The sequence below is a fragment of the Staurois parvus genome, unplaced genomic scaffold (assembly GCF_062004578.1).
Source record: "Staurois parvus isolate SC_StPar_1 unplaced genomic scaffold, SC_StPar_1.0 ptg000243l, whole genome shotgun sequence".
Classification (NCBI taxonomy): domain Eukaryota; kingdom Metazoa; phylum Chordata; class Amphibia; order Anura; family Ranidae; genus Staurois; species Staurois parvus.
The window spans coordinates 5195753-5223571 of NW_028318039.1; the positions used below are offsets into that span (position 1 = coordinate 5195753).

The 27819-nt window shown below is 40.2% G+C and overlaps 1 protein-coding gene across 1 annotated transcript in view; it reads right to left on the reverse strand.

Moving 5' to 3' along the window:
- Nucleotides 1-4638: 4638 nt before the first annotated feature.
- The window catches only part of OBI1 (ORC ubiquitin ligase 1), a 46392-nt gene continuing 23211 nt past the window's right edge, over nt 4639-27819 (reverse strand). Inside the window, exons 3-6 of the mRNA XM_089680460.1 lie at nt 24600-24691; nt 21866-22108; nt 15280-15368; nt 4639-6168 (exon numbers count right to left, since the gene is read on the reverse strand). Of these exons, the coding sequence (XP_089536586.1) occupies nt 4806-6168; nt 15280-15368; nt 21866-22108; nt 24600-24691 (1787 nt within the window). The 3' untranslated portion in view covers nt 4639-4805. The remainder of the gene's footprint in view (nt 6169-15279; nt 15369-21865; nt 22109-24599; nt 24692-27819) is intronic.

Here is a 27819-nt window from a genome sequence, read left to right on the forward strand (position 1 = left end):
AAGAGGTTACAATTTGCCAAAGAGCACATTGACTGGCCTAAAGAGAAATGGCGCAACATTTTGTGGACTGATGAAAGTAAGATTGTTCTTTTTGGGTCTAGTGGCCGGAGACAGTTTGTCAGACGACCCCCAAACACTGAATTCAAGCCACAGTACACTGTGAAGACAGTGAAGCATGGTTGCACAATCATCATGATATGGGGATGTTTCTCATACTACGGTGTTGGGCCTATTTATCGCATACCAGGGATCATGGATCAGTTTGAATACATCAGAATACTTGAAGAGGTCATGCTGCCTTATGCTGAAGAGGAAATGCCCTTGAAATGGGTGTTTCAACAAGACAACGACCCCAAACACACCAGTAAACGTGCAACATCTTGGTTCCAGACCAACAAGATTGACATTATGGAGTGGCCAGCCCAATCACCGGATCTTAATCCAATAGAAAACTTGTGGGGTGACATCAAAAATGCAGTTTCTGAGGCAAAACCAAAAAAAAAAAGAGAAGAACTGTGGAATGTAGTCCAATCATCCTGGGCTGGAATACCTGTTCACAGGTGCCAGAGGTTGGTTGACTCCATGCAACACAGATGTACAGCAGTTCTCAGAAACAGTGCTTATACAACTAAATATTAATTAAGTGATTCAAAGGAAAGCAAAATCTTCAAACATTTTTCAGTTTATATAGTGAATGTTTGAGTTTGTAAAGAAGAATACAAACATTGCTATTTTTTTTTTTAACAGTCTAATATTCACTTTTCTTCAGTTTTTTTAGAGGAACAACACAAATTTGATATATTTTTCTCCATGTTTTGATTTGGAATAGAATGTGTAGTGTTCCCAATGCATTTGTGTGTATGGAAATAAAAGCTATTAGAAGGATTTTGACCTTTATTCACTTTTTTAAACACACTGCTATTATTTTGAACACAACTGTATATATACACATACATATATACATACACACACTCTCTCTTTTTTTTATGTGGGGTGGGGGCGGTGTCAGATCAAGTCTAATCATTGGAGGAGAGCAGGCTGAGTTCCCAGCACAGCTAGAGAACTGACAACGCTGTGCTTTCCTACTTAGTGTGATCAGTTTTTAATAGGAAAGCAGAGGGACTGGCAGGGACACTGAGGATACTTTTTCATCCAAGTACATGGTACAGCAAGCACATATCTGGAATATGAAATGTTGGGTTTACATATTCTATAACTAAGCCCCACAGTCTTGTATGAGGGTAAAGATAACTGGAAGTTATTTTTACTTTATGAAGCAAATCTATCTTTCTACTCCTCACCTCACCCCTTCAGTCTTCTCTACCATTACTAACCTACTAAATGACATATCAGTATGGATGTCACTCCACTTCCTCAAACTTAATCTTTCTAAATTGGAACTCATACTATTCCCTCCAGCCCGTGCCCCATCCCCTGGCTTCTCCATCAAGGTCAATAATACAACCATCAGTCCCTCCCCTCATGCCAGGATACTAGAGATAATCCTGGACTCTCATCTGTCCTTTCAGCCCCAATCACTGTCCAAATCTTGTAGAATTCACCTTTGTAACATCCCCAAGATACGCCCGTTTTTAACCACCAAAACCACCTATCAACTTTTTCACTCCCTTGTTATATCTCGCCTTGACTATTGTAACTCCCTCTTCATTGGCCTACCTAATTGCAGGCTATCCCCTCTTCAGTCTATTATGAATGCTGCTGGCAGACTCATCCACCTTACCAAACCGTTCCATATCTGCCACCCCTCTCTGCCAATTCCTCCACTGGCTTCCCATTGCCCAACTGATAAAATTCAAAACATTAACAATAACATAAAGCCATTTATAACTCTGCCCCCAATTACATCATCAATCTTGTCTCCAAATATCACCCAAACCGTCCTCTCCGCTCCTCCCACAACCTCCTGCTCTATAGCTTACTTGTCTCCTCCTCACATGCTTGTCTCCAGGACTTCTCCAGCGCCTCCCCCATCCTCTGGAACTTTCTACCCCAATCTGACTATTGCCTACTCTGCTCACTTTTAGGTGATCTCTGAAAACCTAGCTCTTCAGGAAAGCCTATCCTGCCTTCAGCTAATAACCAAATCTTTTATTTCTCCCATCAGGTTGTCCCCCCCAGTTATTACCTTTTGTACCACTAGCCCCTCCCTCTTAGATTTTATGCTCCAAAGGAGCAGGGCCCTCCTAACCCTCTTATATTAAATTGTATCATTGCTGTATTGTCTCCTTTTATATTGTAAAATGCTGAGCACACTGTTGGCGCTATATAAATCCTGTATAATAGTAATAACAATAATAATAATAATGATGATGATGAAGTGAACGCTTCATGCACACAGGGAATTTTAAAAATGCTCCTCCTCTTGGCAGCAGCATTTTGGCAGAAAAAACGCCTGACACTTCTCAAAGTGTCCAACGCTTTTACAAGCATTTAGGCACGTTTACAGGCGACAGGTGCTTGGGTGTTAAATCATTTAATTGGCCAGAATAATAATTTATACTGGCCATTGAAATGAATTAACGCTCAATCACTAAATGCGCCTAGTGTTACACGCGCCAAAGAGTTTTTTTTCTGCCAAACAGCTGCTGCTGCAGGAAGCACTGGCCCTGGGTTTTTTTCTCCTGCTGGTAAATGCTACTGTTACTAAAAGCTTCCAAAAGTCTATGTATGCATGGACACATAGAAAAACAAGGAGGGCGGTTTGGATGCAGTAAAAAAAAAAAAAATAACAAAACCTCCTGATGCCCCTAAAAGTGGCTGCAAAATGCCATGTGCATAAGGCCTTAGTTATTAAATTATTTTGGCTTGTGAAAGTTACTGTTTAGATGAACAGTGTTGGAATGTCTCTGCCGCTTTAAGGGAACATCAACATTTTTTATATAAAATAACCTGATGCAGTTGTGAAAATCAATGTGAATTCTTAGAGTCTAGGTTTATTTCCTTCATTTAGAGTACCGTATTTTCCGGCGTATAAGGCGACTGGGTATATAAGACGACCCCCTAATTTTCCAGTTAAAACATAGGTTTTGGGCTATACTCGCCGTATAAGACTACCCCCCTTCCGAGGCAACACCATTTAAAAACAATCAGATTTTTTTATTGAAATGGTTATGACTTACCGGTACTTAAAATCCTTATGTTCATCCTCTGGCATCATAAGTTCATGAATGACATCTTGTGATACATTTGTAAGACAGTCATCATATGGATCAAATTCTAAATAAGATGGTTACCGCTGGATGTGCGGTAATACGGTAGCTTCGGCTACATACAGTATACAGTATATATATACAGCCTGCTGGATGTGCGGTAATACGGTAGCTTTGGCTACATACAGTATACAGTATATATACAGCCCGCTGGATGTGCAGTAATGTACATACAGTATACCGCGCTGAGCCAAGCTGGCTCAAAACAAATGTCCCTATGACATTTTAATCTGTCAGCCCGCTGGGTGTGTGGTATATACAGTATACTGAGTATATACCACTGTGGTATATACAGTATACTGAGCCAAGCTGTTTCAAAACCTGTGACATCAGCCCACCTTTCTGACTCAGTCAATCCGAGCAGGCTTTGTATTCATTAGTAGTATACATCACTCGCCGTGATTGGCCCAGTGTATACTGTATGTAGCCGCAGATACTGTACATACACGCATCCAGCGGTCTGATTACAGTAGGGATGTACCGGTACGTTTTGAAACCGCTTGGCTCAGCACAGTATACTGTATATAGCGCACATCCAGCGGGCTGACAGATTAATCTGTCATGGGGACATTTGTTTTGAGCCAGCTTGGCTCAGCACGGTATACTGTATGTACAGTATTGCCACACATGCAGCCAGCTTGACCCAAACAAACTCCATTTTCACATTTTATACCCCGCGTATAAGACGACCCCCAATTTTTGGGGTATATTTTTAAGTATAAAAAGTAGTCTTATACGCCAGAAAATACTGTAGTTAAAAATAAAGTCAGTTTTAATAAACAAATATTTGATGCTGGGTTATCTTTACTAAACATAACTCAAATATTTAGGATGGTTTCAGATCTTAAAATTCCTGTGTTACAGTAATGCCCAGAATTATTCTTTGCATTATAGTGTCATACACTTAGAATGGAACCCCAATGCACATGTACAGTGAGTGCTGACAGACCTGCACCATAATGTAGCACAATGCCCATAAAGCGCATAGTGATACACTGAATTTTCCTTCTGTTATGCATTAGCAGTCCATTCATTTAGAACAGGCTGTTATCTTTTAAAGTATGTAACTACAGACAGGTATTGTAATTATAGGTCAGGCGTGAATCAGACTCAACTTGTCAATTAAAAGTTCACATGATTTTGGGTACCTGCTTTTTGCAACAAAATTCTATTCATGTTTAAATAGACAAAGCATTTTGATAGCACCTAAGAGCTTAATACACAGGGGAAGTTTACAAAATGCTTTCTAAAGGTATTGCCTTTCATTAGTTCATAGTCAAAGAGCTTAACGCATAACTCCAGCTATTCTTTTTTTTGACAGAGTGGAGAAGGGTTAGGTATTTTTTGTACCAGAACATCAGAAGAACACTAAAATGCTGATCAAAGTAAAAATCCAAATAATTTCAAATCAGTTAAAAACCCTTTATTGCAGCTTAAAAGTTACGTATAGAAAAATAGACGTGTATCAAATTCTGTGTATCAAATAGAGCAGTCACTGGATATTTTACAAGCATATTCATCTTCTAAATGAATCACACCAATTTCTAATGACATGATGTGAGGGAGGATGCAGGTTCAGTGTTTGGAGGATTTTGCAGGGCTGTTATTACATGGGTTTAGTAGCTTTCGTTTTGCTGGAGGACTCCCACTGTAGATTTGAGAGGAAGATAGACATGATGACTCAGAAATAGATCCCGGAAAGAGGATATTTTTAGAATGAGCATGAGGTCTGACTTCCTCTTCACAAGGTAAATCATTTGAGTGCAAGTCGTTATTGAAATCTATATTATACCTATTAGTAGATGACTGAGCCATAAACAAATCTGCTTGTTCTTCATGGTCAGCTACAGCAGAGGGCAGTGAGTTGAACAGACTGCTTTCATGATGAGACAGTGCAGTGGTTTCAGAGGATTTACACATGTGAATTGGAGAGTCACTTTGAAACTGCTTGACCCAGTCTGGTGTCGAACAGGGAACACTTGTATGAGGAACATTTCTTTGGCTTTCCAGGTGGGAACCCACATTATTGGGATCAACACTGTCATAATTTAACTTTACATCTGCAGTGTTTTCACATGAGGTCCCAGGGTGGTTTAAGTCTTCTGCACTTCTGGTATGTAACCTGGTTAAAATTTGATCTGCTGCATTCCTCCCTTGTTTTCTGAACTGTAAACTACTGTCTGTCTTTTCAGAATTCTTGTCCTGTAAGTCTCCATTAATATGGCAAAAATTAGAAAATATGGCATTTGTTTGCCCAGGTTGTGTTGTTCCATCAGCACCATTTACATTGTGCTCAGTACTTGCAGGTGCCAATCTGTCAAGTTCTCGCCTTTGAGGCAAGTCATCAAACACTAATTTTCTAAGATATGTTAGTGGCTTTTTTAAATTTGTATTGCTGAAAGAGCTAGTTTTGCAGTTTGGGGTATTCAGCTGAAGAGAGCTGAAAGGTATGGATGAAGAAGGGCTTCCCAGGTCTTGAGACATTGAAACTGTGATCTTACTAAGATTGTCTCTATCCAAGCTAGTTTGTTCTTCACCATTCCAAACAGTGGAATGTAAACCATTTTTCAGTTTAGGTGAGTCAACAGTTTTAGACTGTGCTTGCTTTAATCTCACTGAAATAGGGCAAAGGCCTTTGGAGTCATTGGAATAGATTCCATCATCATTGCTGTACTTTGGAAATAATCTGGCAGTGCTAACATCTTGACAGACGTAACTAGCTGCAGCTCTGCCAGCATGTTCCTCCATGAGGGCAGTATTTCCACCCTGAGATTTTTCTATTTGCTTATCCTCTGGTGGCCTTTTCAGCTGTACAATCTGCGCTTCCAGTTCTTCAATGTATTGATCACTCCTCTCTAGAGCTTTTTTAAGTCTGCTCATCTCTCTTTCATACTGATCTACTTTAGCTTGCAATGCAGCCACTGTAAACCGTCCAAATCTGAAATCAGAGAACAAAAGAAAAAAGACAGAAAAGTTTAATTTCAAATCTGAAAAGACCCGATAGAAAGAGAGCCTTACAAAAGATACTCAGGAATATTTAATCAGTAGATTCCCTTGTCACTATAACATCCAATACAAACTGCCCAGAAATTATTTGTATTAAAAGTAATTCATTTTTAAAAACGGCATGTCCATATTGGTCAGAATGTGAATGATGGCAAATATAAAGAAAAAAAATAGCGATCATAACCCAAAAATCTAAGAAGTGATGCAAAATAATTACGATTGCAACTTCACATAGTAAAACTGCTTTACGATTGTAGATCTGATTATCTCTTCTTCACAAAACAATCTCCAATAATTATTTGACGAGTAACTCAAATAATGTGATTGTACCTCACTGCATTATATGGTTCTATTCAGAAAATCAAAATGCCATGCATATAACATGACTTCGAATCAAGGTTTAAAGACCAACTGAAGTCTCAAAATCTTTTTTTATAGTTTTATAATCCTGTACCACCACATGCTATAATTTGTGTCTGATTTCTGCTTGGAAATTGCCTAAAATGCTGCCTGCTCCAGTGCTTTATGTTGACATAGCCAAGTAACAGCATCACAAGTGTCTTCAGAAAGAGAGAGGGGATTGGTCTGACCATTTCTATTATGGAGTCTGATTACAGAGTCCAGGAGGTCGAACACTTCTGTATGTACAGTGTGGTGTAGGTTGTTGCTTGCACAATTACATGACTGAAGTCATGACATTTTCCCTACATTCACACTAACCTAAGTGAAAATGTCCTTGCAAAAGTAAAAATTCACTTTGCAAAGTTAATATGCTCTACTCCTTTAATAAATAGGGTCATTATATACAGCTACATTTCTCCTATCATCCTGTAATGGCTCTGTAAATAAGGGGTCAGCCACATGCAAGAGTTGTAAATCATTTATCAAAATGAGACTGATCCTATGTTGTCTAATACCTTACTGGGAGCACACTGAGCAAATGAGTGTGTCAACATCAGATAATCACCAATTATCCAGCACGTAAAGTAAAAAGGCACTTTATTTAATAACAAAACATATATTTTGCACAGAGCAGCCCCAATCTCTCTCTTTGCAGGTCCCCTGCTGGTGCTCCTGGCCCCTTCCTCCTGCCAAAGGTATAAAGACCCAGTTACCTCTAGGAACCTCCCATTGTCCCTTTCATCTTCTTTCCTTCCTCCACCTTCATTTTACTTCTCTCTCTTTTCTCCTTATGTCTTCTACGTATATCTCAACAGATTAATGACTTTACCGAATTAAATGCTATCTCCAATATCGTACCCTCAGTTATACATGGTGTGAACGACGGGTCTCCTTATCTATAGGAGCACCGTCTCCCCTCCACTTGCCATTTTTTTGTGGCACAACTTAACCGTCTTTGACAACCTGAAAGGTTCTGATAATGTACCTGATACATCTGTACAGTTTACGCTGCTCATTACTACTTTGTTATACACTGTACTGTGAATGTCACAACCCTTAGTTGTACAAGTTTGAAAGCTTATGTTTTGACAAAATACAGTCAGGTCCATAAATGTTGGGACATTGACACAATTCTAACATTTTTTGCTCTATACACCACCACAATGGATTTGAAATGAAACAAACAAGATGTGCTTTAACTGCAGACTGTCAGCTTTAATTTGAGGGTATTTACATCCAAATCAGGTGAACGGTATAGGAATTACAACAGTTTGCATATGTGCCTCACACTTGTTTAGGGACCAAAAGTAATGGGACAGAATAATAATCATAAATCAAACTTTCACTTTTTAATACTTGGTTGCAAATCCTTTGCAGTCAATTACAGCCTGAAGTCTGGAACGCATAGACATCACCAGACGCTGGGTTTCATCCCCGGTGATGCTCTGCCAGGCCTCTACTGCAACTGTCTTCAGTTCCTGCTTATTCTTGGGGCATTTTCCCTTCAGTTTTGTCTTCAGCAAGTGAAATGCATGCTCAATCGGATTCAGGGCAGGTGATTGACTTGGCCATTGCATAACATTCCACTTCTTTCCCTTAAAAATCTCTTTGGTTGCTTTTGCAGTATGTTTTGGGTCATTGTCTATCTGCACTGTGAAGCGGTGTCCAATGAGTTCTGAAGCATTTGGCTGAATATGAGCAGATAATATTCCCGAAACACTTCACAATTCATCCGGCTGCTTCTGTCAGCAGTCACATCATCAATAAATACAAGAGAACCAGTTCCATTGGCAGCCATACATGCCCACGCCATGACACTACCACCACCATGCTTCACTGATGAGGTGGTATGCTTAGGATCATGAGCAGTTCCTTTCCTTCTCCATACTCTTCTCTTCCCATCACTCTGGTACAAGTTGATCTTGGTCTCATCTGTCCATAGGATGTTGTTCCAGAACTGTGAAGGCTTTTTTAGATGTCGTTTGGCAAACTCTAATCTGGCCTTCCGGTTTTTGAGGCTCACCAATGGTTTCCATCTTGTGGTGAACCCTCTGTATTCACTCTGGTGAAGTCTTCTCTTGATTGTTGACTTTGACACACATACACCTACCTCCTGGAGAGTGTTCTTGATCTGGCCAACTGTTGTGAAGGGTGTTTTCTTCACCAGGGAAAGAATTCTTCGGTCATCCACCAAAGTTGTTTTCCGTGGTCTTCCGGGTCTTTTGGTGTTGCTGAGCTAACCGGTGCATTCCTTCTTTTTAAGAATGTTCCAAACAGTTGTTTTGGCCACGCCTAATGTTTTTGCTATCTCTCTGATGGGTTTGTTTTGTTTTTTCAGCCTAATGATGGCTTGCTTCACTGATAGTGACAGCTCTTTGTTGCTGTCAACTCTCAAGATGAGATCCAGATTCCAAATGCAAATAGCATACTTGAAATGAACTCTGGACCTTTTATCTGCTCATTGTAGTTGGGATAATGAGGGAATAAACACACACCTGGCCATGGAACAGCTGAGAAGCCAATTGTCCCATTACTTTTGGTCCCTTAACAAGTGGGAAGCACATATGCAAACTGTTGTAATTCCTACACCGTTCGCCTGATTTGGATGTAAATACCCTCAAATTAAAGCTGACAGTCTGCAGTTAAAGCACATCTTGTTTGGTTCATTTCAAATCCATTGTGGTGGTGTATAGAGCAAAAAATGTTAGAATTGTGTCAATGTCCCAATATTTATGGACCTGACTGTATGTAATCTAATCTGCATTTCTGTATCATCCACAAACACTCAATGAAAAAAGTGATTAAATATAAAAACTGATTACCCTGTTCTGACCTTCATACGTACTTTTTAGCTGCCCTTTTATCCATGCCCAAAACTGGCTGATCTCAGATGACACCAACACTTCTGTGGTGTTAGAAGTGAACCATGCAGGTTCCTTCAAAACACTATGCAACCTACTGTATCATGGGGAGCGAGCCTCATTCTCACCTCTTAAACAGTCAATGAAAGCAGTCATTAGGGCTTGATGCTCAACCTTGCCCAAGTGTTCTCCAACCTCTTCATTCTGGTCTCTGCACGCTCCACTATTGTATAACCCTACCTTGCCTGAATTTGAGACCCTCCTTGACCCCCCGGTCTGCGCCTTGAAGAGTAATAAATACTTAAGTGGCATATAGGATAGGGGGTCCTTGGTTACCTTTGACCAACTTAAAATTAAACATGACCTACCAAACTCCCACTTTTTCAGGTTTCTGTAACGTCGCCATGCCTTTCGCCCACAATTTAATACTGATCCATTACATTTGTTGGCTCATGATATGGAGAGTCTTTTAAGGGATCCCTCCTTAGCAAAACCATTATAAACAGTTTACAAAGTGCTCCTTTCCTTGATAAATGAGGATCTCGACCCACTACAAGCGAAGTAGCGAAGAGAGGTTGAGAACTTAGATGCAGAGGATTGGGAGGACATTTGGGACTACCCTCTCTCTCAGCTGGTGGCAACAAGAGAAACTGATCCAATTTAAAATATTTGACCCCATCCAGACTACAAAAAATGCATCCTGAGGTATCACCCCCCCCAATGCTGGTGTTGTGGGAGACACACCAGCTGACTTCTTTTATATTTTTTGGCACTGTCCTAATATTAACGAGTTTTGGTCAGAATTCATAACAAGAAGCCCCAAACAGTGGAGGTGTGCTGACTGGGCCTGGTCAATGCTTTAGCATTTACTAGGACGACTAGAACACTGCTTGGGTTGTTGCTCTTCTATGCCAGGAAGGCTAAAGTGTCATTGAATACCCTGTCATTGAATAGCTGGAATGTACTAGGAAACTCAGTTATTCCACTTTACAAACTGACTTGTATCTCAAGGGGGTGCCCAAACAAGTTTAATAAAATATGGGACATTTGGCTAGAATCATCTACTGTTAACACTAATGCTACAAGAAAAAGGGAGAGAATCCTTCAAATAAGGAGGCTCTGCTTCTGCCCTGTGAATAGTGCCCAGATTATAATTGACTGACCCTCTGAATTTTATTCATAACGTAAAGTGAGTGCTTGAGCTGGGGATTTTGGATAATATGCCCCCTTTTAACACATACATGCTCCTTTTAGGACCCTATAACTATCATGGTAGTTGAGTGTACTGGGGAGTTGCCTAGTTGAGGTTGTTTAGCATCTTATTGTTTCTCTGTTGTACCATTTTGAGCTGGTGTATGCCCAGAGGCTCTGTGTTGTACTCTTAAAAACCTAATAAAATATTTTCTAAAAAGAAAAAACAAACAAAAAAAAAAAAAAACATAAAACTTGCAGCATACAGTGAAGGAAATAAGTATTTGATCCCCTGCTGATTTTGAATGTTTGCCCACTCACAAAGAAATGATCAGTCTAAAAATCGAATGGTAGGTGTATTGTAACACAGAGAAAGAATAGCAACAAAAAATTCAGAAGAAATGCATGTCTAACAAATGATGCACTGATTTGCATGTTCATGAGAGAAATAAGTATTTGATCCCCTTCACAAAACATGACTTAGTACTTGGTGGCAAATCCCTTGTTGGCAATCACAGAGGTCAGACGTTTCCTGTAGTTGGCCACCAGGTTTGCACACATCTCAGGAGGGATTTTGGCCCATTCCTCTTGGCAGATCCTCATTAAGGTTTGGTGGCTGACGTTTGGCAACTTGAACTTTCAGCTCCCTCCACAGATTTTCAATCGGATTAAGGTCTGGAGACTGGCTAGGCCACTCCAGGACCTTAATGTGCTTCTTCTTGATCCACTCCTTTGTTGCCTTGGCCGTTTGTTTTGGGTCACTGTCATTCTGGAACACTCATCCACAACCCATTTTCAATGCCCTGGCTGAAGGAAGAAGGTTCTCACCCAAGATTTGACGGTACATTGCCCCGTCCATCGTCCCTTTGATGCGGTGCAGTTGTCCTGTCCCCTTAGCAGAAAAACACCCCCAAAGCAGAATGTTTCCACCACGTTTGACAGTTGGGATGGTGTTCTTGGGGTCATAGGCAGCATTCCTCCTCCTCCAAACATGGCGAGTTGCGTTGATACCAAAGAGCTGGATTTTGGTCTCATCTGACCACAACACTTTCAACCAGTCCTCCTTTGCATCATTCAGATGTTCAGTGGCAAACTTCAGACAGGCCTGGACATGTGCTTTCTTGAGCAGAGGGACCTTGCAGGCACTTCAGGATTTCAATCCTTGTCGGTGTACTGTGTTACCAATTGTTTTCTTGGTGACTGTGGTCCCAGCTGTTTGGAGATCACTGACGAGATCCTCACGTGTAGTTCTGGGATGATTCCTCACTGTTCTTATGATCATTGACACTACACAAGGTGAGATCTTACATGGTGCACCAAACCTAGGGAGACTGACAGTTGTTTTGTGTTTCTTTCATTTGCGAATGATTGCACCAACTGTTGACATCTTCTCTCCAAGCTGCTTGGCAATAGTTTGGTAGCCCAGTCCAGCCTTGTGTAGGTCTACAATCTTGTCCCTGACATCCTTGGAAAGCTCTTTGGCCTTTGGAGAGTTTGGAATCGGATTGTTTGATTGCTCCTGTGGACAGGTGTCTTTTATACAGGTAACAAAATGAGATTAGCAGAACTCCCTTTAAGAGACTGCTTCTAATCTCAGCTTGTAACCTGTATGAAAGACACCTGATAGCCAGAAATCCTGCTGAATGATAGGGGATCAAATACTTATTTCCCTCATGAACATGCAAATCAGTGCATCCTTTGTTAGAGACATGCATTTCTTTTTAATTTTCTGTTGCTATTCTGTCTCACAGTGTTACAATATACCTACCATTCGATTTTTAGACTGATCATTTCTTTGTGAGTGGGCAAACATTCAAAATCAGCAGGGGATCAAATATTTATTTCCTGCACTGTAAGAAGCAGGTTGCACAAGACACAATTAAGTGATACAATGGGCAGAGGCTGAAAATCCTGCACAAAACATAAAAATCATAGCAAATAATCTTTATACGGTAAATTGAGTTGACAATGGAATTCAGCTTAATTGCAAGGTTTCCCTTTACAGTGCTAACACTTTACTGACTTCACTTGTTGCTTGGAGCTGCTCTTCAAACCTTACAGATGCTACGCTCTTAGTACTCAATATCATGAAAAACTAAATTAATTTACAAAATGATTTACCATTATTTAAAAAGCCATACAAAATAAGCTTCCAAACATGAAATTTAGGCCACCACTTTAATGTGGAGCACAGTGTATAATTTACATTTTCTTTGTAATTAGATGGATGTTGGAAGAGCACACTTCTTTAGCTAACAGGAACAGAAAGTATTAATGAAGTACATACAGAAAAGATTTGGGTTTCACACTTTCCACTGGTATTCAGCACCACTGAAGCAACACATCAATGAAATAATAAATCAGAAACACCATCAGTTTTTCCTTTGTCCTTTTTTTCTTGAAAGCCCTTGTGTATAAATCATAGTAAAATCTGCATAATTTATATCTGTAGGCTAATTACAGCTTAGTCATTAATATCTTTAATTAAATCAGAATGTGAAAACATTCTTAATTAATGTTAGTGAAATGATCTTAAAGAACCAGTGAGAGTACTTGAGTAAATGCAGCCAGAGGAATTCCTCAATATCAAAAACTGAATAAAGAAAATGTGAAAAAGAACACAAACTAATACAGTCTTTACACCGATACATGGACTGCTGTATACCTGCAAAGAGGAATATGGTAGCTTCCACTCTGGATTGTTTCTGAAGATTCACGTCACTGACTGGGAACAAGCTTGTCCCCCTAATAATGTAATCTGTGACGAAACACATAGGGTGGAGCCTATGAGAGTGACATCATCATGCACGCTGAGTTGATTGACAGCCAGGTCCGCACTGTTTGCCAATAGGATTGCTATGGTTTGAGATATGCTTGATGCCCAACATTTCTGTGAGTATGCACTACACACTTAAATAAAAGAACCTGTACAGTATTACGCTATGGGATTGCTCTATATACTTTGCTTCTGAAAATTACACTTACTCATTATCCCCCATTTGGCTTGTGCAGAAGGCATGTTCAAGGAGACATTAACTCCTCATGCACTGATTGACCCCTCTGTGCTGGTTGTCCACTGACCCACCTTCTAAGCTTCAACTTTTAAACATTATAGTTGACATCTGGATAATGGAATACCTTATTGCAACTGCCGATGATACTCTCCTGAAGTTTAATAAATGTTGGGAAGTCTGGGACCAATCTGTATATTGTGACTTGTCCCACCCCAATGCTTCTAGTTGCAGCTGTCTTACCTTTTGATTACTTTTGATACAGAGCGACATATGTTGCAGCAATTCGAGTGACATGTACCTCAGCTGCTGAGTAACTGACCTTTGGTAACTAGCTAAAAAATTCCTGTATTTGCCAGCTGCTGGAGTCATCCATTGGAGGTAATGATCATGTGAAAAAACAGTATTCTAAACCCTCAGGATAATAACAATAAATATTCTTTACTAGGAATTAGAAAAGTCATATTACAAGGAACATATATTCCAAATCCCAATAAAACCATTTAAAATCAAACCCCAAATGAAGGACCAACACAGCAATAAACTGTGTTCAGCTGCTGGAAAAACACAGCATAAAAATAGTCACTCCTCAAAATGTCTGAATATAAATAGTAACCTGTATAAGAGGCAAGATGGTTTCTCCCCTACGTAGCTGAAAAATAAAGAGTAAGATGGCATGTTAGGTGGGACGTGTCTCCACACATTGCAGCCCAGGCCACTTCACCAGGAGAGGGGATTTGCAGTTGCACAAACAAAGAATTCTCCAAAGAAAATTTAGTCCAAGTGTCATGTGCCTGCATCACGTTACCAACTTGAGCTTCTGCATCGATTTCTCCTCCTAGTTTGCATCTTCTAAAACAGGAAGAGACCAGAAAGATTGCGTGACCCAATATCAGAAAACAATTTTATGATACTTTCACAATTAACCTTTATGGAGGTTTTAAAGCCGAAGTGCTGCTCTAAGAGATTCTTTATTGATGTAGGTCTTTTTTCTGATGTCTTGCCTTCTGCTTTAACACAGTCATGTCTTTGTTAAGAAAAGAATCAAAATGTACTTTTTAGTTAAACTAGTTAAATAGTTGAAACTGTGTTGATAAAAGCATCCTGTTATCCTTACAAATGCACACAAAGGAAAGGGAGAACCAGTCCTAGGATCCAATCATATTCTGCGGCATGCACATCTGCTGTCAGAGTGCATTTTCACCAAGCTTTGCTATATTGAACAGTGGGAATCTGGTTGTGCAGCTAGGTAGAAGTGCTGGAATGTCAGGATTAGCTTGAGAATCACAAACATGGGAAAACACATTCCATATATGATATGTATTCCAGCTGTGTTAATAGATCTAGAAATGGATGATTTCTTTCAGCCTGTTAAGGAGTTTAGGCGGTGGTCTCTAAAAATTTGCATTTTGTAAATTTTTTTACTTTCATTGTTTTGTTTTATATATGGAAAAAAGAGTGTTATTCTCGGTTTTAATATCTTGATCATATACATATTGTTTTGGTGAAGTTTGTTAACATTTCTAAAAGTAAGGATTGACAAAAAGTGGCCAATAGAATATCACAGAAAATGCATACTTTTGGGGTGAACGGAGTTCTACTTCATTTTTCAGTCTTAAGTTTTCTCTTAAAATGTCAACATTTTCATTTTTCAGCCTTCTATTTTCCTGTAAGAAAAAAAGAAGTAACACATTAACACTGCAACATACAGAGGAAAAAACGTGCAGATACATCGTGCCACTGCAAGAACATTGTTTTTAATTAACATTGGGACAGAAATGGCACTTTGTATTCATATTCCCTAAACACAAAGCAAATTCCCCATCAAGGGAGGAAAACAAAGCTTTGCATTTAGTGCAGAAAGTCATTAAGGGAATGTACTAATTGCTTTTCCATGTTTTTTCACATGACTAGATATATTTTGGCCAAGTAAAATCACAATATGCAGGTATCAGCAAAATAGATGATCATTTGCTCCGCATGACTAAATAAAAAGAGACATATTAAATTTGAAACATGGAGGTCCGAGACATATTAAATGTGAATCAGGTAGGTCAACTTTCAAAACATGTACATGCTGACGTCTAACTGCTTAGAAGCTTTGGGCTTTTGAAAACTGGGTAAACTCAGTGTAGCCTGATGAGTATACGCAAAAGCACAAGTGGCAAACACAGTGAAGTACTTTTTCTGAAAGATCAGCATTTGTCAACTTTAAATTACTCATTGAAGGCATATCTCTGTACAAAAAACTGATTTACCTAATAACAGACACTACAGGAGAATGTCCACATCACAAGCAGTTATATGCTGCCCTTCTGTACAGTTTACAAACAAATTCAGGATCTTTTACTGTGTACTCTAATTTTTCTCTGTGGTTGCAACATCTTTAGATCCTAAGGTATAGTTCACCTGAGCAACAAAGAGTCAGTAAAAACAAGTGGCTGATCCTTATTTTACCGCCTACCAATCTGACCGCCTAACTACAAAATAACATGGTGAACACTAAGGTGTGTATACATTGCTGCAACTGCGATGATTCACAGTGCAGAAAATGTAACACTTTGGGGGAGATTTACTAAAACTGGTGCAGCTGTGAATAGTAACCAACCAGCTTCTAACTTCAGCTTGTTCAGTTAAGCTTTGACATTAAAACCTGGAAGCTGGTTATTTTGCACAGCTGCACCAGATTCTGTGTGCACCAGTTTTAGTAAAACTCCCCCATATGTCATGTCTGGCAGGCAGTACCATTTACATCCAAGTATTTGTGCTTGGCATGTGGTTGCAGCACAGAATTGCAATTCAAAATCTCTTGGAAAACTGGAATAAACAGGCATTCAAGAGAAGACAGTACCTTATTCAAAACCCCAAGCAAACCAGTGTTCAAGCTCCCCTGAAAAGCAAGGTGCAGTAAACTCTGATTCCAGTGTTAAGGAAGCCTAACTATAAAAGCCACTCCCCCAGTGGCATACCAGGCCAAATGGTTAATATCATGAAATGCCCCCAAGCCTATCATGTTTAAAGAGGAGCTTCAGCCTCTCCGAAAAATTAAATGTCATCAGCTACAAATACTGTTGCTGCATACTTTTTATAGAAGGACATTTACCTGTCCAGGGATCCAGTGCTGTCCTCACCCAAGCCGATTCTTCAATTGGCTTTAGGTTCCTGGCACCGGCATCCTAACTAAGGGAAACCGGAAAAAAAAAAGCTTTAAAGCTTCACAGCCAGTTTCCCACTGCGCATGCGCAAGCTATGCTTTGTGAATGGTCCCGCAGTCTTCTTGGACCTGTGATGTGTCCCAGAAGGCTGTAGGGAAGGAGTGTGGGGGGACTATCACTCAGATCGCAGAGGTGATCCGACCGAAAGTGGGAGCAGGTACCCATAATAACCAGGTACCCACTCCCCGTCCACCCCCCCCCCAAAAAAGTGCCAATTGCTACAAAGCAGAGGGGTGAGGGGGGGCTAAGGCAAACAAGCAAAATTTCCCTTTTTGATTAACCGTTTCAATACCGTGCAATTTTACACCTTCCTGCCCAGGTCATTTTTCAGGTTTCAGCGCTCTCACACTTTGAATGACAATTGCGCGGTCATACAACACTGTACCCAAACTAAAATTTTATCATTTTCCTCACACAACTAGAGCTTTCTTTTGGTGGTATTTAATCACCGCTGGGGTTATTTTTTGCTAAATTAACAAAAAAAGACCAAAAATTTTGAAAAAAAAAACACATTTTTCTTTGTTTCTGTTATAAAAGTTTACAAATAAATAATTAGGCCGAGATGTATTCTGCTACATGTCTTTGGTGAAAATAACCCAAATTAGGATGTATTTTTTAGTTTGTAGGAAAGTTATAGAGTTCACAAACTATGGTATAGATCTGAATATTGATCAATCCTGAAGTACTGAGAGCCAATCTAATTTCTTGAGGTCCAAGAATGTCAGAATAGTACAGATATCCCCAAATGACCCCTTTTTGCAGAGTAGACAGTCCGACGTACTTTATAAGAGGCATGGCGAGTTTTTTGAAGTTGTAGTTTTTTGTCATAATTTTTTGGAAAATGAAAAAATTTAAAAAATTATTTTCACTATTTTTTTTTTTACATACTGTCACCAGTGCAGTGCAGCGTCATCATATAACTGGCATGGCGGTGAACAGGGACACTGACTGGTGACAGTATGAAAAAAAAAAATATATATATTTTTTTTTATTTTTTTATTATATTTAATTTTTTATTACATTTTTTAAGATTTTTTTTTCATATTTTACTATGACCAAAGTAGTACAATGTTACCATAGTAACATTGTACTACTTTGGGGAAGTGATCAGTATTTTTTTTTTTTTTTACACAATTTGCTTATAGCAAAGAATTACTTTGCTATAAGCAAGCATTTACCTGAATGAAATTCAGCTTTTTTTTTTTTTTTTTTTGTGCTTAGCTGTGATGTGGTCACAGCTAATCACATGACATGTGCATGTGATTAGCTGTGACCATTCACAGCTAGGCACTAGTATACAATGGATGGCATCATGAATGAAGCCATCCATTGTATACAACTGTCATGTGACCTGCTGTGATTGGTCACAGCAGGTCACATGGTACCAGCAACGGGAGCCGGTACTCGGATCTGTCATCGGCCGTGTCCGAGGTGCACGGCCGGTGACAGATCGCACTGCTGCGCCGCTCTGCATTAACGCAAACTGCACATGTGCGGGAGCACGCCAAATGGCATGCACCCGGAGTGCAGAGACACTTTTGAAGCCGCCAAACGGCTATTGGCCGGGCGGCTAATGGTTAAAGTTCCGCTTTAAGGAGGTTGAGTCTAGCTGTGGAAAGCGATTTCACCCTATACTTCTAGAAACAGTGGCATTTTGACCAATAATACCTATAAAAACAACATTCATAAAACACAGACACTATCCTTTAATACGTAAATGCAATAGTATGATAACAGTTATGCAGTTAGATCCCGACTAAGGTGGCTGTGCTATAGCTGAAGGCTAGGTTTTGATAAAGCAAACTGCACTGTTAAACCAAAATTGTGTACTCTGCCACAGTAGATGTATTCATATCCTACCCAACTGACAGATAAATGAATAGATACGGTTACGCTGATTTGATTATTTTCATACATAGACATGCAAATATACCTATAAACAAGTCTAGTGCATGGACTGTCACAATTGTGCTGCTGATTGGGTACACACCTACTGTGCTGGGGTTTGTGTCACAATTTTGTAGTTCCATATTGCCTGTGGTTAGTTCACAGTCGTGCAGCTAATCCTATTTTGTGCTACAGTGTAGGGGCCTGTGTCACATCTGTGCAGGTAGATTCGTACCACCTTAAAATGGTGGCCTGTTTATTTGTAGGGTAGTTCAAAGCTTATATATTTGATCTATTTTTCATGTTCTAATTGCCTTTGGGTAACGGTTTATTTTTGCAAATGCACAAACACCAAGTTAAAAGATAAGGGAATGTAAAAAATAATGCTTGATATCCTAAGAAAATCACACAGGAGCACCCGCAAAAAATATATATTGGTTATAAAAAGAAAGGTTTGAACTCATCTCAGGCAAAGCATTACCGAAGATACCCAAGGGCACATAAATGTCTCCATCCGTCACCAGGTTATGAGAATATTCTCAAACCAGCCTGTGATAGATGATGGCAGGTACTACTTTGATGTCCTATGATGCTGCATTTTAGGGACAATACAAGAAACTGAAATATAGATAAGATAACACTTGCTATAGGGGTTATATTACACAGGCAGTGAGATCCAACTGATCTCAGAAGTAAAGCAAGCAGATTCACAAAACCGAGTTTCCGAATTGTGTGACAATAGCTGTTCACTATTTTGGGGGTGGAATAAATAAAGCTGAACTCCAGGCAAACAACTAAATACACAGATAAAAAAAATATAAGCAAGTTGCTTACCTGCCAAAGGATTAATATTTATGTCCATCCATTTCTGAGATTTACACCGCTCAGCCAAAACACACAGTTCTATCTGGCAGGGCAGGAATCGTAATTTTTCTTTACTGGAGTTAAATAACACTTAGATTTTGTTCCTCCCCTCAGCCTGTGACTGAATATTGAAGTAGAAGCAGTCAACTGATGAGTTCACTTACCATCTTACTCTGTTCTTTCCTACTATCAGCATGCTCTTTGTTAGTACATGAGAGCTGCAGGACAACGGACAGGCTCCTTGTGCTGCTTCTTAGCTCTGCTGTACAATGCATTGCAAGAGGCTGAAATCAGGGTGCTTACATTTCCTTACTTGTATTTACCAATTTATGTAATTGTGAATTAAATACAGAGCTGAAATAAGTTGTGTATTTTATATCTACCTAGTTCAGCTTTATGTAAGGGTTAGGATATGTCAACTTTTTATTGCTGTCTGTGATTCCATTCAAAGGATTTATGCTCACCGTTTAACCCCTTGACGCCGAGCGCACACAAATATGTGGCTTCTCGGCGTCTGGGCCTTGATGGCCACATATTTGTGTGCAATTAAAAAATACATATGTGCCGAGAGAGCGCACCCTGTGCGCTCCAAGTACGTATATCTGCTACTCCTGTAAAGGTCCCAACCTTTTCCGATCATGTGACCGCCGTGACGGCGAATCACAGCGGTCACATGACCCTAAAACACCACCCCCAGCTTCTGAAACTCTTAAAGGGCCGGGAGGCGCCAGCGACAAGAGGTTAAGTTTGTGAAATTAGAGAAAACAATAGTCTCAAGGTCAAGAAAAGCAGAAATCAATCTTTTCTTAAAACTTCCTGTGTCCCCACTTGTGGGTTTCTGCAAGCCCCTGTTATATGAAAGCAGAGATGGGAATATTCCCCAGCGGAGACAACAATACCAGTCAGAGGATCTAACCCATCCATGCTTGCTGGAGCTATCTTGTTTGTGCTGAAGACTGCGCTGGACTGACTGGATCAGTCACTGGTCATAGGTGGGTGGGTAGGGAGATGCTCCTCCAGTTGGGTTGTGCCCAATCGTGTATACTGGCAGTAAACTGTCTCAGGGTTTGGGCTGTTGCCTTTCTGGTACGGCCTTAAGGTTGTTTCCACACGTATACTTGGAATAATAGGAAAGAAGGAGAGCCAAATGTCTAAAAGAATGTGCTTTTGATGGTAGATTAAGAGGCATTTATGAGAATAACAACAAGTACATGAAATCTCAATAAATGCCTCTTAATCTACCATCAAAAGTGCATTCTCTTAGACTTCGGGCGCTCCTTCTTTCCTACTATTCCAAATGCTTGCTGGAGTTGGCCTTTATAATGAGGTAAATGTGTATGTTTTTCTCATAGCATACCTGAGCTGTACTTAAACTGTGATTTACAAAACAAAACATTGTTTCCTCCAGTCTGTCTGCCTCATATGCTTCTTATATACTCAGGAGAACTTGATATTGACTTCATCCCCTAACATGTTATCTCTGCTACTTTCAGTGATGTGGTTTGGAAACTAACTTGTAAAAATCCAATGATTTGCCAAAAGAATCATGGCAGGGGCATCCATGTGGCACACAACCTTACTTGAAGACCATACACAAAGGTATGATGATGTGAAACTTTGTAACCCTCACCTTACTCATTACACACTTATTTTCTGCCCCCTTATCCTCTTCTTTTCCACCAAGATACCTCTCTCTCCAAACTTTCCAATTCTATTCTCAATAAAGCTGGCCTTACACGAACATAGTTATTTTGCTCAGCTTTCTATCTACACAAAACAGTATGGATGGGCAAATCCTCCTTGCTGGACTACTGTATTCTGACAGGCACTAGCACTGGCTGTCAGAAAACCTAAAAATGACTGCAGCTAAATGACCGTACATACTGTTTGGCAAATAGTTTTCAGTACACCTTCAACATAACCCTGAGTAATTGACTCTTGTCGAGTTGGTAGGGACACCCATTGTTAGAATTTTGGCCTATTCAAAGGAAGTAGACAAAATTCTAACAGTGTATAGCCAAGTTTAGGACCTTTTGTGGGCAATCTTTCAGCTGCTTAGCAAAAACAGACATAGACATAGACATAAGTGAACTTCATAAAACTCTGTTACCAAAGGTTACCAAAGGTTGTCATTACTTATCATTAAAAAAAACATATATAAATAAAGGAAGAGTATAGCAAACAAGCACACGAGGTACCTCTTTCAGGTTGTCAATGTCCTCTGTAACTTTTTTATTTGCAGCATTGACCTCCTCAAGCTTTTTGTTCCAGTCCTCTAGCAGTTTATTACAAACTTTGTTATTGTCCTCTGCTTGCCTATTTCCACAACTGCAAAGTGACGACTTGGTGACAGGACCAGCAACTCTATGAAGCCTTTCTTCTAGTGTAAGATTTGTTGTTCTCAGTTCTTCGGTCTCTCTTAATAGGTATTCAATTTCATCCTAAAAAAAGAAAAATATATGTTGGGCTGTTGTGTTAAGTGGTCCAAAAGTTAGGATGGCTAAGGAAGAGATCAAAAGAATGCAAATTCTGCCACGTGGCCTGTGTTCCTAACAATACGTCTTGCACTGTAAGCCTGGATTAAGGAGAACTTTGCGTTAGAGAGCTATAGACCTTGCCATTGCCAACTTTCCATTCTGCAAGTGTCATTATTGCAGCCCTACTGATCCTCAGGCTTCAATACTTTGAGTTATACCTCAGACAAGTATGAAGGCATGTAGATTTGGCTTTCCTTGGACTTTCCTGATAAAAATACTTGTTATGGGTCAGTGTCTCAATCTTAACTGCCTGGCTATTATACTGATCATTTGGCTACAAACAGTTTCTGAAAGACGTCAACAAGACTCCATGATAGGGTGTACTTTTAAGTGAATAGGTTGACTTGAAAACAAAAATCCAAAAAGCGGACAGCAAAAGAAGGCTCTTAATGCTTACCTCTTCAGTGGGATCTGCAAGAGCTACAGCCTCCAGCAGAATCTTCACATATGACAAAATCAGATGCCTGGCACCCTGATGTATGCTGTGGTTCATCCCCTCAGATCTCACATCACTACTGTGTCCTGTTGGGGTGGATGCCAATATGTTGTAGAACCCAACATGTTGTAGAACCCAACATGCGGTAAGGAATTTTAATATTCCATAGTTTTAAAGAAGGGGGGTGAGGGAGTAAAACTCAACTAGAATGAAGATCTGTTTTCAAACCTTGTTCCCAGCGTCACCCCAACAGAGGCATGATAGGGAGATTCTAATTGGTAGCTGCTTACAAAGATTCTCAGTTCAGACACTTTTCAAAAGTCCTATTTTTCTATACAGTCTTATCCACATCCAGTGTGTTCTTCCTTAGAAGGAGGGTCCTGATGGTGAGTTTACTTCATTTTTGCGTCTAAGGAACCAGGCATGAACTACTTTATTCTACCTATCAGAATAAAGTTATCTCGGATTTGCCAATTTTTTCTTGCGATTTCTTAGACAAATTATCGGAAAAGTAAAAGTGAAAAAGTATTTTGTACCTTATAGAGGGTTCATGATGGAAAGTCTGATCATTTTTTTTTTTTTTTTTTTTTTTAAGTGGCTATACAAATCTGCAAACAAAGATGAACAAAGCATATCTTAATATAGTGTGCCTCAACCTACTGCATTTAGTGTAGATTCTGTCTGCTCTCTCAATCCTTTGCTATCTGCATGAATCACTTCTGACAATTTCTCCAGACACCAGGCAATCCTTGGAGACACCCCTTCCCCCCCCCCCCCCCACAGCACATAGCAGGTGAATGACAGCCTCTTTTCTCCTGCAAGCTGAGAAATATCATCTAAATCAGCCTCTAACAGAGAGGAACCCTTGAAATAACTTTCCAGTCTCAGGGAACCCCTGCTAAAAAAGTATTGTAGGAACAACACATGATACATTAGTTTTATGGTCAGAGGTAAGAATGCTCCTTACAATTCTGGCCATTGGGAAGAATTACAGATTGCCAAAAAGATCCATGGTGTCAGTGGGAACTTATCAGAGAGGCAAGAATTGATCATTGCGCAAGGAACCCTGGTTGAGAAATCCTGATCTCAACTGTGTATTTTGGAAAGAAGTGAAGGAGAGAAGGCTGCAGATAAACAGGAACAGCTTAGTAGGAGGATTTAAATTATTTACGGTGTATTGCCAGAGGCTAGTCCCTTCAGTGGGCTTATGAAAGGGTTTATTATCACTTTAAAAAAAGGACTTTCCTCGTATTAGTTCCAGGAGAACAGAAAAGGAGCATATTTATAAAAGCAGTGATTATAAACATTTACTGGTGGTGAAGCAATTAAAACACATGTATCTGAAAGATTCACTTAAAATGAATGTTTGAAAATGTCGGATTTACGGTTAAAAAATGTTTCCCAAAGTGACTGGAACAGTAACATAAAATTTCCTCCAACAATTACATGCGGAATCCTGAAAACAGTACATACAGTCATTGCCATAAATATTGTCACCTCTGCATTTCTGTCAGATAATGCATGACTTCGTCCAGAAAATTGTTGCAATTACAAATGTTTAGGCACTCTCATGTTTATTTGTTTTGTTTGTATTGGTACAACACAAAAAAGTGGAGAAACAAAAAAAAAAACAAATCTGGCACATTCTACACAAAACCCCCAAAATGGACTGGACAAAACTATTGGCACCCTCAATTTAATACTTGGTAGCACCCCCCCTGAAATCAATCGCTTCCAGTAACCAAGGAGTTTCTTACACCTCTCTACTGGAATTTTGGACCACTCTTCTTTCACCAACTGCTCCAGGTCTCCCAGATTGGAAGGGTTCCTTTTCCATTTGTAATTGCAACAATGTTCTGGGTGAAGTGGTGCATTATCTGACAGAAATGCAGGTCAATATTTTTGGTCATGACTTTAGCTACAGCATATGTACTCAAAAATATAGGCAAATTAGGTTACCTCATACTCTTTTTGAAGAACCTCAAGTCTAGTTTTTCGGAGGTGTTTTCGCACTGAATGACTGAGAACATTTTCATTTTCAGTTGTCCCACCTACAAAAGAAAACATCTATAAATGCAAAGAGCTAGATCTAAAAAAAAAACTAAAACTAAAAAGGCAACCTATAATGAATTTGGAACCATTGTATGGTAAAGCATTCCCAGAGCACGATAGGTTAGCTAAAGAAAGAGTACAGCAAACCCTGATAACTTTGTGGCTTATTCTGACTGAAACCTCACCCAATAAAGAGGAGTTATCTACTTCTAAAGGCTTATGCACATTGCACCTAAGGAGCCTGTAAACAGACTTTTTTTCATGTAAATCTAAAGGCTCCTGCATGACAGTCCAAATAAATCCAAAATTCTGTTATGTGATACACAAGCCTCATAAAAGTGAACAAAAACACAATCTACCTTCCCTGACTGAGCCAAATCCTCTCTTTCATTTGTGTGGGAGGGATTCAGAGGCAGCGCTGCCAATCCAGAAAAATATAGGAAGGGGAAGCTATGGCCAGGTGCTGATTGATAATTTACAGGCATGAGAGTCTGTAGTGAAAATGCTGATAACAGCCCCAGCATCTCCTCATCCCAGTGTAGTGGATACAGGCACAGCTTACATGAGGAGTGAACTGCAGCTGCAGCATCGTTGCCATACCTTCACAGGAAGCAGCATTAAGTGGACTTCACTGGCAGGCTTGACAGGTTTTTGTGGGACTTTGCAGGGGAACCAAGAGAAAACTACGTATGGACACACTTCTATTTTGGATATGAAATAAAAGATACAGTATTCACATTCAATCTAGAGATTTACCTTGAACTACTTTTCTTTCTCTGCTAGGATGTTCTCAGTATGATGGTCAGCATTATTCAGCTCACTCCTTCTGAGCCCTGATCATCATTGACCTACCCTCCAACCTGTGACTGGAGGAAGGTAAAAGGAGATGCAACACAGCGATGGTCTCTATCACTATGGCCTCTGTTCCTTTCAGCATGTTATTTGTCAGAACGACCTGTTTGGGTCTTTGTACAACAAGAGACAGATACCAGTTCAAATATAGGTTCCTATACTGCTTGCATGTTTATTTATTGTAGGTACGTACTGTATATAGCACCATCAATTTATGCAGCGCTTTACACATATATTGTACATTCACATCAGTCCCTGCCGTGTTTTTAACTTCTGCCTAGAGTTCAGCTTTAGAGCGTTACTGAACTGTATGTGAGTTGCACATGCTATATATAGTATATAGGTTAACCCTCACCTTGTAAATCAACCCATTCAGTTTAAAATAGAAATGAAAGGCAAAACATTTGTGTAAAATATAAAAACCAGAGTTAGACTTACCAGTAACTCCTTTTCTATAACTCTTTCAGGACAGCCCCCTTGAGACGTAGAGCTCCTCCCTCAGGGACAGGAAACATGTAAGCAGAGTACTTTAAAAGGCGGACCTCCAGGCCTCCCTCATCAGTTTCACCCAAGAACCACAGGAAGACACTAAAAGAAATAACCATATATGCATAAACATACATTACCTTTCAATCTTAGGGTGGGAAATCCCGGCTGTCCTTGACGACTTATAGAAAATGAGTTACTGGTAAGTCTAACTCTGGTTTTCTCAAAACGTCTTCCAGGACAGCCCCCTTGAGATGATAATCAAGAACCTACCCATTAGGGAGGGGCTACTACCTGGAGGACTTTGCACCCAAATGCCTGATCTTTGATAGAAAGCAGATCCAGTTGAAAATGTTTCACAAAAAGGTAGAAAAGCTGGACCAGGTGGCCGCCTTACAGATCTGTTCTTCGAGGCACTGACTCTCTCTGCCCAGGATGCTGTCAAGGATCGGGTTGAGTGTGCATTAACAAACAGGGGTGGAATCTCTAATAAATTGCACGATTCTGCAATAGCCATCCTACTCCATCTAGCTATGGTGTATTTGGAAGCCTTGGAACCCTTCCACGCTCCTGCAAAAAGAACAAAAAGAGAGTCCGAATTTCTGAACTCTCTGGATCTACTAAGCCCAAAAGGCCCCTTCTCACATCCAATAAACTCAATCTTTCCTCTTCCTTGTTTGCGGGAGCAGAACAGAAGGTCGGCAAAATTAAATCTTGAGACCTATGAAAGGAGGAGGAAAACTTGGGAGGAAACCGAGGATCTGTTTTGAGCACAATTCTATCCTTGAAAACGTGCCAAAAAGGACTCCATAATGGAAAGTGCGTGCAATTCACTCACCCTATGGACCGATTTGTGATTGCTACCAAAAATACAGTTTTTAGGGTTAAAAACTTTATATAAGATTTCTCCAAAGGTTCAAAGGGAGAAAGGACCAAATCTTTTAGAACCAAAGATAGATCCCAAGCTGGACAGGACCTGACCGCTGCCGGCCTGGCCATAGAAAGAGCCCTGAAAAAATCTGGTACAAAGGGATCTTGCTGGAGGGGGACCTGAAGGAAAACACTAAGGGCCGAGGCCTGCACCTTTAAAGTGTTAACTGAAAGGTCCTGGAAAAAATCCAACACCAATGGGATATCCAGAGGGCTACGACCTCTATCCAACAACCCGGAGTTGAATCTTTTCCAGACCTTAGTATAAATAGTTCTGGTAACTGGTTTACGGCAGTTTGCCAAAGTCCTAATTACTCTGTCAGAAAACCCCTGAAATTTCAGGAGTTGTTTTTCAGTAGCCATGCTGCCAACCTCAGGGTTCTTACTTGAGGGTGCATCACTGGACCCTGAGAGACCAGATCTTCCCTCTCTGGAAGGGGGGGCGTGGGAACCGAGGCCAGGCTCCACAGCAGAGAAAACCATGGCCTCTTTGGGCCAGAATGAGGCCACCAGAATGAGGTTTGTCCTTTCTAGCAAAAACTTCTGCAGGACTGCTGGGATCAGCCTCACTGAAGGAAACGCATAACAGAGACTGAACTCCCACGCACATGCAAATGCATCCACACCCAAAGCCTGATCTTGCGGATTTAAGGAGAAGAACCAGCTGACCTTCCGGTTTTCCTAGGAAGCAAAGAGATCGGCCTCCGGAATGCCCCACCTCAGAGTGGTGGTCGCAAACACTTCCTGGTTGAGAGACCATTTGTCGTGTTTGACTGGATGCCGACTTAGGAAGTCCACTAGGGAATTCTGTGCTCCTTTCAGATGGATGGCAGATATCAAAAGCAAGTTTTGCTCAGCC